We start from the raw sequence: 13513 nt of genomic DNA on the forward strand, positions 1-13513 counted from the left end.
GTGACAAGGCTCTTATTACAACACTGTTCCTATTATATGGTCCTTCATTGTAATGATGTTCCTGTTTTAAGGAATTCATTATAGCACAGTTCATGTTATAAGGTTCTTCATTACAACACTGCTCCTATTATATGGTTCTTTTTTGTAACACTGTTCCTGTTACAAGGAATTCATTACAACACAGTTCCTGTTATAAGGTTCTTATTACAACACTGTTCCTATTATATGGTCCTTCATTGTAATGCTGTTCCTGTTATACAGAATTCATTATAACACAGTTCCTGTTATAAGGAATTCATTATAACACTGTTCCTGTTCCTTTTATAAGGCTCTTATTACAACACTGTTCCTATTATATGGTCCTTCATTGTAATGCTGTTCCTGTTATATGGGATTCATTATAACACAGTTCCTGTAATAAGACTCCTCATTACAACACTGTTCCTATTATAAGGAATTCATTATAACACTGTTCCTGTTATAAGGCTCTTATTACAACACTGTTCCTATTATATGGTCCTTCATTGTAACGCTGTTCCTGTTTTAAGGAATTCACTATAACACAGTTCCTGCTATAAGGCCTTTTATTACAATATATAGTAATGGATGCCATTTCATTAAGTGGTGGTTAAAGTTTATGTATTATGTACTTCATTATAAGGCAGTATATTCTATGACTCCCTTGGAACAGGTTAAGGTGGAGGAACCATACAACCATCATCTAGCACTGCAGGATAACTGAAACAGCTATTAACCAGCACAGTAAACTTATTGTTTATCAGTTTTCAAGTATTACTCTATATGATTAGGACACAACTGTGTTAAAATTTTACTGATTTTTTTAAATAAAAGAGTGTAAAATGCACCATTCCAAGCCAAGATTAAAATCCTGCCATGCTGTATTTTCACACAAGGGTGCCTGTGATTAGATTTCCCTATTTCTCATGAATATTCACAAATAAAATGATGTCATCAGCAAGCCAATGAAATAAGCTCTCATGCATGAACTCTGATCAATCAATAAATGATGGTGCATGGAAGTGGAAATCTAATTGACACACTCAAACAGCAAGAAAGATCATGCTCTGTCAATATTCCAAAACAATTTTACTGAGTGATTTTGGATTTTTGATGTAGCTTTAACAATCTGAGTCATACAACTATGATGTCTACAGTGGAGCAGTTTATAGTAATGTCTTGCACTGAGGCATCATGCAGCAGTTATTTGGCATCATGCCCCAACCAGTCACATTATCCTGTCACCAGGCCAATCAGTTCTAGACACTAACCTCTGAATGATGAGTGCCAAGCAAGGCAGCTGCTAGTACCATTTTTATAGGTCTTTGGTATGACTCGGCCAGGGTTTGAACCCATGACTTTCCTCATCTGACGCTCTAACCACTTAGGCCACCGGAGCAGTCAGAAAATTTTACTCAGGCATGCAAAGATACATTGGAAAGGTTTATGCACATTCATGAGAAATAAGGAAATCTTAATAAGGAAATCTTATCGCAGACAGAAGTGTGAAAAGTAGATATAGCACATTCTGACCCACAGTTTGCTACAGTGTGTAGCATGAAACTGTTTAGGAGCCATAATATATAAGAGATTTAGCACATATCAAACAATTATGATACCAAAATATAATGTTTTATAATCACTTATTACATGCAAGACCAAAAACCTGATTACCTTCTGTCTGGTAGTTAAGAGCCACCATCTGGATGCCAAATGCCCAGAAGATGACGGGGTTCAGATTAGAGGAATCAATCCTCATCCCTGCTGGATAGATCCGCATCAACTGTTTCTCAGTATGGCTAGGGACAACAGTCAAGGAACAATAAAGCAGTTATTATTTTCTTTGGTGAATTTAACAAAATTATACTAAATAGCAGCATTACATGACATACAAGAATTCCACAGAATGCCAGCTGCATCTGCTCCACTTAGGCATATTCCCAGCAAAGTCATTACAATCTTAAAAGTAGGTCACCATGACATCCTTTGGCATACATGACCAATCCATTCCAGAAGGAGCATTTCAAGAAATTTTATTACCGGACATTCAAAAAACAGTACTGTAGAAAGGAAAATGCCAGTGGAAAATTAATTCTTAGGTCCCACTAGCAAAACAATAACATTGAAAATGGAAATCACCAACCAATGTATAATACATTGAAAGTGAAAGTGAAAATAAAGCTTCATTGTTCATGCCTATTTTTGTCTGGTGACTTAAAACATGCCTATTGTAAGCATTTGTTTTTCTACATAATGCTGACCACCCGTCAAATGGAATGCATTCTTTTGTACATTTAATAACCTCAATCCAAGAGCAAATACAATTTCTGATCAGATACTGTGTCAATATGTCTACAGAAGGTAAACATAAACAACAAACACTGTAAAAACTATCTATTCACATCCAGTAAAAAGGATAGAACTGAAACAAGTTGCAGTCACTCCCATTCCCCAGCCTCTTTAATGCCCTGAATCATCATACTTGGAGAGTAAACTTCAATATATTTCAACATATGGTCATTTAGTTGAATCCTGAAGTCATTATATTGTCATGGAATTTCCAAAATCCTTAAAATCTCACACTGTCCTTTTATTTTCCTAAAAGTCAGCAATGCAGATGTCAGTTTCATATTAGATTCAAGGGTCTTCTGACATTTTACTATAAATTATGAAACATAATTACTGTAGTTGGACATTGACTTTCGAACAGAACCATTTAAATTGTAGAACTTGAGGATTCTGGCATTACATTGAAACTTGATACTCTGTTTTTGCAGTGCATCAGAACAAAACCATAGTTACCAGAATACAGGGGTTATTACATTTTTTCTTTCCTATTCCTTTTTGAAATCCCTTGTTTCTTATAAAACCAGTTAAAGTAGAAGCAAAACAGGTCATGTATGCATTCAACACCAACTATTTCAGTAATGGGTGTAAATTTTTAGAATTTGATTCTACATATGTTAAAATGGGCAAGTATTCACTTCATTTGGATTCTTATGCATCCAAATTCCTTTGGAAAGTCATTATTTAGATGCACTGAGAAGAGTAATATGACAAATTCAATGTTAGGGTACACAGACACTTTTGGATAAAACGAATCAAATGGTGTGATCCAGTACAATCCAGATTGACTATTCACAGCGTGATGTCACAATGAAAGCTATGTATACTGATAAACAAATTCCTACTACCATACATTGCGATGATTCCACTCGACATGCTCTTTACTTGACCCAAGTTTAGTACATGGCCACCATTGTTAAAGACCATAGAGATCGATCATTTTCGTCTGGAAGTTTCTTGATGACAGTTAAGGTGCAGAGCATTCAATAATCAGGACTGAATAGACTTTGTTTAAAGAAAATTAGTGTTAAATTTTAAATGATCAATTTATATTTAATTTAAAATGAGTAAATGCACATGCATGACCCGTGTGACTTGTACTATAGTCTACCCCCAAAGTTGGTTGAGGCAGGGAATGAGTTATATGGTACATGACCCTGTCAGAGGTTACAAAATAGTGTTAAAAGAAGCCCAAAGACCAATTCACACCCATTGCAATGTACATTTTATGTAAGATGAGGTCAGTAGTTAAAACAATTATTTATCATGTCTGAATTTGAGTTTCTTATAGCTTAGTGGAATCTCCCAATGTCCGATTTTGCTATTTTATAATCAGCCAAAAAGTCATTCCTGTCCAACATATCTAGCATACAAGACAAAAATTACAGAGACATATGATCATCCAATTTTCATTGTGAACAAATCACTTCCTTGAGTATTTTTGATATAGTCCCTGCATTTAAATTAATACCAGGTAATCAATAGTTAAACTCCAGACCCAGGTGGACAAACAGGGGATGGGTGAAGGTTGGATTTTTCCCAGTTCACTAGAAAACTGAGATGCTGCAGAAGGAGGATAAGATCATTTCTGCCCTTAAGGAGAACATCACTTACCATATGTTTTGGATGTCATTCAGATACACTGTTATTTGCAAAAGAGGATGTTGATAGATCAGGGTGACGACACAATCAATTATATTGGTGAAGACCCAGGGAATGATATTAGACCAAAGGTAAGGACTCAAAATTGGTTCTGGAAAGCAAACCAAAGAAACGTTTGCAATACCATGTGAATATGGACATGAAAGTTTATTGCCCTTTGTCTATTTGACATGGACAGAAAAGACAAATTTTCATCTTTTAGTCGGGCTGGATTCAGGAGGTAGAAGGCTTAATACCCTCATGTTAATGTGATTAGGGAATGTATTCAAAGAAGAAATATTAATTCTCTCTGAATACATTCAACAAAAATTTGAAAATATGAATTCTCTCTGAATACATTCAACAAATTTTGAAACTTTGATATTTGCATCATCTCCTGAAAAGGATACTTAATGACTGCTGTAGGACTCCTACGGCACAGCTGCTTGGCTTTGTTCTCATTGAGAGAAGACACAAGGTAACATTGAGGAATGTCATCTGGATGCTTCTGACGGACCGATATGTTGTTTGGTACATTTAACTCTGCTTTGTCTGGACAGATAAAAAACAAGCATAACTCAGTTACATATGGGGCACACATTGCTTGAATTAGTTATATACACTTCAAACTGAAAATTCAAACTTGCAATAAGAGGAAAAGCTTGTTTCCTGTTCTGGTATTTAACCTGAAATTGCATAAACCTAAACAACTGCATGAAGCTCAATATAGGTAATTCTTAATGATTCCACAGTCATTTACATTATTAATTTATTAATACAATTAAACCACAAGACAGAACTTACAATGTACAGAGATCTTTGGACAACAATCATATATCCAGGTAATATAAAATGTTTGCACTATCAATGCTTTGCTTCAGTTAATATAATACTTTTTGAATGATGAATACTTTGCTTTACCTTGCACCTGTGGTGGGGTTCCTGGAGGTCCAGGTGTAAGTGTCTTCTTGCTGGATACTGACCCCTTTACCCCTACTTTATGTTTCATGGAGGAGTTGGGGCTAACATTCAAACCTGGTAGAAAGAAAGCAATAATCACAATATAAATTTTGTAATAAATTGTTGCAATCACTAGATTGTCTTCCATTATATTCATCTGTCATAAAGGCCAATTTCAGTTTATATCACAATCAGAATTATGTGATAACTGATTATTCTCATTCATATAAAGAGGAATTACAATGTGTCAATGTGTGGATATATGAAGGCAATGTGCAAGAAATATTTCTGCATCTCCATTAACATGTTACAAAATGTGTCTGCATCTCCATTAAAATGCAACAAAATGTGTGTGTGATTTGGATTTTTAACGCAGCTTAAACAATTTTTCAGTCATATTGCTATGATGTCTGCAGTGTGGCAGTTTATAGCGATGTCTAGTACTGGGGCATCGTGCCATAGACATGTAGCATAATGTCCCACCCAGACACATTATCCTGACACCTGGCGGACCAGTCCTAACACTAACCTCTTAATGCTGAGCGCCAAGCAAGGCAGCTGTTAGTACCATTTTTGTAAGTCTTTGGTATGACTTGGCCAGGGCAACAATCTGCATCTCCATTAACATGTTACAAAATTTGTCTGCATCTCCATTAACATACAAACAAATGTTTCTGCATTTTCATTAACATGTTAAAAATAAACAAATGTTTATGTATCTCCATTAACATGTTACAAATAAAAATGTGTCTGCATCTCCACTAACAAGCTACAAAATGTGTCTGAACTTCCAATAACATGTTACAAAATGTGCCAGCATCTCCATTCACTTGTAACAAAATGTGCCTACATCTCCATTAACTTGTAACAAAATGTGCCCACATCTCCATTAACTTGTAACAAAATGTGCCCACATCTCCATTAACTTGTAACAAAATGCACCTGCATCTTCATTAGCTTGTAACAAAATGCACCTGCATCTTCATTAGCTTGTAATAAAATGCACCTGCATCTTCATTAGCTTGTAACAAAATGTGTCTGCATCTTCATTAGCTTGTAACAAAATGTGTCTGCATCTTCATTAACTTGTAACAAAATGTGCCCACATCTCCATTAACTTGTAACAAAATGCACCTGCATCTTCATTAGCTTGTAACAAAATGCACCTGCATCTTCACTAGCTTGTAACAAAATGCACCTGCATCTTCATTAGCTTGTAACAAAATGTGTCTGCATCTTCATTAACAAATTACAAATAATAAACGTTTCTGCTTCTCTACTAACAAATAATCCCAATCTGCAACAGTACAGCCACCACTATGTGTTAGCAAGTCGGAAAACAGGCTAGTGATAAGCTTATCAGATACATTTGAATGACTGTTATGCTTTAGATATACTGGCTATTTGGGAACAGGGATTGTAATGAACAAGAAAATGTAGGACAGTTGCCAATCTAAATGTTCATAATTTGTGAAAAAAATGGAGCGATGGTGATGGCAATTACTGGGCTATGTACAAAAAGGCTAGCTTTTGGTGACATTAGGCAAATGATATTAACCCTTTACCTCATAGAGCATAGTTACAAAGTGCAGCACACTATAAATAGAACACCTGTTACCTATTTGACTCCATACACATAGGCCTGCCTGTTAACTGTTAAGCAATGTAGTGTATGTTACGTTTAACAGCAATTTTAATCATTTTACATTTTTGGTACATATATATTATGTATGGAAACATTTAAGAGTAAAGTCCAATCATTATAGCTGTGTAATTATTTTTTATGGAAGAATTTTTTATGTGCTTGAAAATCTTGAGAGAACTTGTTCACCGTCAAGTCAGTGAGACCGCGTGACCAACTGTAGCTGCCATTTCTCATACTCAAAATTTACAAGTTGTTTGTCCGCGTCTACATTACTAAGTCATCTGAATTTGATAATTTATAAAAACTAATTGCTGCCTACATCAATATCAGAGCCTTTACCTAAGTTATTGAAGCTTTCATAGTTGTGATTCTAATCATGAAAACTTCATGAGTTCTGAATGAAATCTGCGACCTCCATTTTGGAGAGTGTAGATTACGAACCAGTTACTTTAAATAGCAGATATCGACCAGAGCATAAACAGTGACCACATGATCTGACGTAATTGTCAGTTGCAGAAATGAATGTAGTATTTAACAGGGGTTTTTCCCCAAAGGTGGCGCTATGAAAACCGACTTAAAATGGCTGATGTTTACAGCAGACGTCAAAAGGCGATTCCATGCGAATGGAGTAGAGACGTTGAAAGGCGCTTCCATGTGAATGGAGTAGAGGTGTCCAAAGGCGCTTGCATGAGGTAAAGGGTTATAGTATGGGTTGACAATGAATGATGCTTGGCAGCAAAAGTTAACAGCTGAGAGAGTTAGATCACAGTTAGCAATGCATCAAATTTTGTTTCACTAACAAAACAGTTTTTAAATTGAGGTTTGGAATACCCTGATGCTGATGAAGAATGTTTAGTATTATTTGTTTTTCATGTTTTTAAGTAAATAATAACATACATTTCATAAAAGCTGTATTTATTTATTGATCTAGTTCAAAGGTTTTTGAAGGATTACTACTAGCAATTACTTATATATTTTCCCTCACTTGAATAGTTGTTTAATAAAATCCAGGGAATTAGTTTTAAGTTCTGTGGCCCGAAAACTATCTTACTTATGTTAGGTACAAACCTGGACTCAACATGAAAAAGATCATCACAGGTAATCTTTCATTTTCTGATAATGGTTGCATCAGATTCAAATGAATTGCAAATTTTAGTGGCAGTGACCTTTTCAGAACCAGCCAAGTCATACTTGGATACTTTCTCATCCTATGCAAAATCCAAGAGGCATGACTATATAAACATTTTATTTTCTATTTAGACTCTATTTCTATTTAGATTCTAATGCTGCTTTTGACTGAATGCAAGCCACATTTTTCTCTGGTTAGTACATCTCAAGAAAAATCTGAGAAAATATATTAACTTTTTTTATGACTACAATAGGATGCAATAACAGCTTATTAGCTCCATTACTGTAGATATCTTAATACTGGAAAAATAATTAATGCTATTCCATCTTGATACAAGCCCTGTCCACCATGTTTAAAATTCCTATAGGAGGAGAGGCCTGTCAGTCCAAACCACTACCATGCTAACAGTGCAGAACACTTTCCTTGCTAAACAGAGCTCTGGTAGCCATACCTTTAAAATTGCTGCCTAGTCCACACTCTTTTCTATTAACTTACCCCTGAATTTGGAAGCACATGTGTAGACCACTATGTCGGACAGTTCCTTGTCAATCTGATTTGACTTTTTCTGCTTCTGTTTGGACTGGCTTGGCTTGACCTCATGAAGATCATCATCAAACTGCCAGTCTAGCATTGGGTGACTTTTGGGCCTAGATTTATCAAAATAGGAGGCAGTGCGGCTGTAATAAACAAAGGCCAGGTACTAGAGTATGAATATACCTCCCCATTTCTATGTACACCCCCCACCCCATGATTTAAAAAATGAAAAGCACAAATGAGATAAAGATGCACAGAAATTAGTTTATGCCCGGGGGGACCTAACACTATTATCATCTGCATGTTTCATCTCAAAAGTCAGTTTTCTGTGTAAAAGATGACCCTTCTCACCAGCCATTTTCAGTTCTTTGACAATTCCATTTTCAGCAAAGGGGTTTGTGCATGACAACACATACATATATACAGAAGGAAAATACTGCGTTGTCTTCTTCTAATATTTACAATGTTGAATCAAGCAAAGGAAAAGAAAGACAACTACAAATTTGCCTTTCATGTAGATTTAATAAGCAGTCTCATTTCTATGTTCACGTGTGCAAAGGGATATAACTCTAAACTTCAATATTATGGCAATTTACAGAATTATCCAGCAGCTGCCAAACAGGATGAACTATGTCACAATGTTGTCTGAGGAACATGGCGCCATGTTAGCATGGAAAGTCTGTTAAGCATGAAAGGAATTGAGGATGCCAGTGTTAGGGCCAGTCAGGTTAGAAATTATAAATCAATGAATGAATTGACTAAGTTTTGTGCACTTTTTATTACATTAAAGATTTCCTTTATTGAAATCAGTCAGGGGGTACAAACAAACGGGGAGGATATTCAGACTATAAATCTAACAGCAAAGAGAGCATATATGACCAGAAACATACAACCTTCACTGAGGTAAGATAAATGAAATATGGACATCCAAAATCTTTCTTATCCGAATTCATTTTTGTTTATAGGATTTTTCTTCTATCAACTGTTTACTTTCCTAGATAATACAACACTCTTGTAAATTAAATAGAGACTACATTATTTACCACCTAGAAATTTAATGTCAACTCAACACCTTTTGAAAATATCATTTTACAAAAAATGAAATATTATTTTAGAATCTGTTGTCATTTTTCTAAAAAATGTCATGGTTTCTTGAGTTATCTTGTTTACTGTTTAAGGGAAATTTTGGTTTCGACAATGAACTAACTGGATGTTGAGCAAGAAATGTTGTGATCCTGAACAAATTTAAAATTCTTTGTGACTTTGTTAAAATTTGCTTGTCATGCCAATACAAGTTTTGTAAAATTTACCTTTGTTGAATAATAAACACTTAGAGAATCAAACTAATCTTCTGTACAGGACTAATTTTCTAACTTTGCTCTACCATCTTATTTGGAGAAAACATTTTTTACACATTTGTATTGATTGCAGTAATCTTCAATTGCTAATCAAGTGTGCCTATCATATTTGATTTCCAGTGCTATTTAGCACTTTTTATTAAAAAAAAACAAAATTTTTCTTCATATTCCCGATCAGACTGTGTCACCACATTATTATGGATTTATCTTGTCATTTTAGAAGTGCAACATTATATTTCTAAATAAAAAATACACGATAGGTACCAGTCTCTCTCTCTCTCTCTCTCTCTCTCTCTATATATATATATATATATATAGGTAACAAAACATGTCCTACCTTTCCAGATCTCCACAGGATCCTGAAGAGTGTATAGACTGTGTCTTGGACTTCTCCTCTGGCTCAGGAGTCACCTGACTGTCCTGACTGTCTACTGAACGTCGTGAATCCTTAACTGAATTACAGGGATGAAACACATATACACCCTTTTTACATTTTCACCGACTGTTCACTGGGTACTTAAATTCATTGTTTCCAGTACCTTTAAAATTTGTAACAATTTGTACCTCAAAAGAAAAATGTAACTTACATCAAGGTAATGCATGTTTTCTGATTGGACAAACATTCAACTTAGGACTGTAAACTCTGTGTTTTATTTAAACAGCAATATGAAGTCATTATGTTCTGTGTGTTGCACGGTACCAAAGAGTTATATTTTTCATAACAAGTGGTCTAATGCATATTTTTATTATTGTATAAAGTTGATTAGAATCTTAATTCATTAATTTGGTGACATTATTGGTGATTTTACATGGCAAAGTTCATTTCACTGATAGTGCCTCAAAACTGTATTTGCAACAGGTAAAATCCCTACTAATGTTTTTGTCAAATCTTTTAATACAAGACAGTTCTTTTCTATACAGTGTACTGTATCATCTACATCTATTGGTAATTTATTCAGTTCTAATGTAAAAATTGGAAGTTCTCTAGTGGTAATTTATTTCTCAGTTCACCTGTAACAGTTAGCAGTATTTTAGTGGTAATTTATTTTTCAGTTCTCTGTAACAATTACCATTCCTCTAGTGGTAATTTATTTTTTCAGTTCTCATGTAACAATTACCACATAATGCCTAACCCTGGCAGGAAAAAGTGTTATCCAAGTGAATAAAAAGAATAATCCAAGCAGAAAAAGAGTAATCCACATAATAACATGATAAAAATTCAATAAGCATATGTACAAAATGATTTATTTATCCCTCTGGACTTTTAACATCAATTACTGCTTCAAGTTTTCGTATATAACACTCTGAGCTTTAAGAAGCAACAAACTCTCATACTGCATTACAATACACTTTGTACCAGCTGAGACTATGAATGTTTTGCACACCAGTAGAGAACCAAGTGCTGGGTTACAGAGCCTGGATCTGAATTCAGTTTCATTTTTGTTAACAATACTGAACAATCTCTCACAGTCAGCATTAGAATGGTAAAGAACCAATATTCCTTTCATAACCTGACAAAGAAGAGTAAATTTATATCTTCCAGTTATTGGGTCTTTTAGCTGGGAAATAAGATGAAAAAAATAAATTCTGTCCGCATGAAGTACATTGTCAGGTAGAGTGCCAACTTGATACTTCAGGAGTTCTCCTTCTAATTTATTAGCAGCCTTTCCTCAGCATGGTGCATCATATGACGGAGACAGCCTCATATGTACAATGAACTCCAGTCATCACTGATGCAGTAACAGCTGAAAACCACATACAGTTCTGCCAACTTATGTTTATTCAAAGCATTATCAAGCAAATAAAAAATTAATTTCTCCACTGGAATCTACTGTTAATTCTGGTAATGAAAGAAAAGCACTCTGACTTTGCCTTTTTTGTTGTCAAAGTCTTTTACACAGACTGGGTAGAACTTTTTGTCATTATAATCACTACTCCTGTCTGCTGCAATATTAAACGGCCAAATTTTCATGGCTTCTGCAATTTTAAGTGAAGTATCTTCTGCTAAACACCTAACAATACTTGATGATTTAGTTCTTGCACATGCATATTTTCTGCAATTTTGGAATCAGGACACATCTGAGTGAACAAAGGACCAATTAAGTCTTCTACTGTTAGAGGTAGTCCATGTTCTTTTAAGAACTCTGTAGATAACGCCTTTGCATTTATAAAATTTGTGTCCACAAATTAGTTCTGCTGTAAAAAAGAAGTTACCTGAGTATTGGAGTTAGTAAAACAAGCTAATTCAATGTTTCTTTGTTTTACCACCATGACCAATATTAAAATCCTTTCCACACAGCCTGCAAGGGGCATGAAGCTGCCCTATAATGGAATGCTGTATTGTGTAATTCATGTATTCATCTCTGAATCAGTCTTTTGTCTTTTCCTAATCCATCTGTGAAATCATTTGAAAAATATTTTTGTTCTAATACACACGCATCGACTAGAATAAAGCTGCCGACTTTTAGTGCCAAATACCTACAGACTGGTTCTGTACCAGTTATAAATTAGAACAAAGAATCTGTGAGCAAAGATTAAAAGTTAGAAAACCAGTTTGTTCTCTCCTAACTATGCCATACAGCTGCTATAAACAGAAACTGAGGTCAAAAGTTTGAAAGTAGAAACCAGCATGTTTCTTGGAAATAGGGCAGCTGCTCTAAACATAGTACTGTGCATGCAAGTCTACGGACAAGCATATTCTTATGTTGTAGTTACACAGAAGCCATCTTTTCTAGAATGCGGTCTGCAGGATTAATGGAATGTTAATAAAACAAATTATTAATATTTTTGGGGGAGTGGGGTATAAACAAAATGTGTAATCCAAATACATTTACCCATAAGGCGTGATTTAGTGGGGAAAAACATAATGATTACGCCAAAAGCTTAATGGTTGGCATGTATGTTACCAGTCCTCTAGTGGTAGTTTATTTTCCAGTTCTCCTGTAACAATTAGCAATCCTTACTTTCTGCATCAATATCTCTTAAGAAGAATTTGTACGAGTTTCATCCATTTTCACAGCACTATAAATCTATTACTGTCAACTATTTAAATGATGTTGACAGTCATTAATTTCATGGAAATGATTGCATGTACCATGTCAACAGTCAATAATTTCATGGAACTGATTGCATGTAACATGTCAACAGTCATTAATTTCATGGAATTGATTGCATGTACCATGTCACAGTCATTAATTTCATGGAAATTATTGCATGTACCAGTCAACAGTCATTAATTTCATGGAATTGATTGCATGTACCAGTCAACAGTCATTAATTTCATGGAATTGATTGCATGTACCATGTCACAGTCATTAATTTCATGGAATTGATTGCCTGTACCAGTCAACAGTCTTTAATTTCATGGAATTGATTGCATGTACCATGTCACAGTCATTAATTTCATGGAAGTGATTGCATGTACTAGTCAACAGTCATTAATTTCATGGAATTGATTGCATGTACCATGTCACAGTCATTAATTTCATGGAATTGATTGCATGTACCAGTCAACAGTCATTAATTTCATGGAATTGATTGCATGTACCAGTCAAGTCATTAATTTCATGGAACTGATTGCATGTAACATGTCAACAGTCATTAATTTCATGGAACTGATTGCATGTAACATGTCAACAGTCATTAATTTCATGGAAATTATTGCATGTACCAGTCAACAGTCATTTATTTCATGGAACTGATTGCATGTAACATGTCAACAACATTAATTTCATGGAATTGATTGCATTTACCATGTCAACAGTCAATAATTTCATGGAATTGATTGCATGTAACATGTCATACTTTCTGCATAAACTCTATCTTAATACTAAATTCTGAAGCAATTTACTATTTAATGCCAAAGGTGTTTCCTTGGCTATC

General features: G+C 34.7%; 1 protein-coding gene across 1 annotated transcript in view; it reads right to left on the bottom strand.

The window, feature by feature from the left end:
• Positions 1-13513, bottom strand: part of LOC149795118 (1-phosphatidylinositol 4,5-bisphosphate phosphodiesterase epsilon-1-like) — a 289076-nt gene that overhangs the window by 27190 nt on the left and 248373 nt on the right. The window contains exons 26-30 of the mRNA XM_089963758.1: positions 9969-10083; positions 8235-8416; positions 4927-5040; positions 4416-4557; positions 1693-1817 (exon numbers count right to left, since the gene is read on the bottom strand). Of these exons, the coding sequence (XP_089819884.1) occupies positions 1693-1817; positions 4416-4557; positions 4927-5040; positions 8235-8416; positions 9969-10083 (678 nt within the window). The remainder of the gene's footprint in view (positions 1-1692; positions 1818-4415; positions 4558-4926; positions 5041-8234; positions 8417-9968; positions 10084-13513) is intronic.

This window comes from Sinohyriopsis cumingii, chromosome 7 (assembly GCF_028554795.1).
Source record: "Sinohyriopsis cumingii isolate HCF-2022 chromosome 7, ASM2855479v2, whole genome shotgun sequence".
NCBI classification, from domain to species: domain Eukaryota; kingdom Metazoa; phylum Mollusca; class Bivalvia; order Unionida; family Unionidae; genus Sinohyriopsis; species Sinohyriopsis cumingii.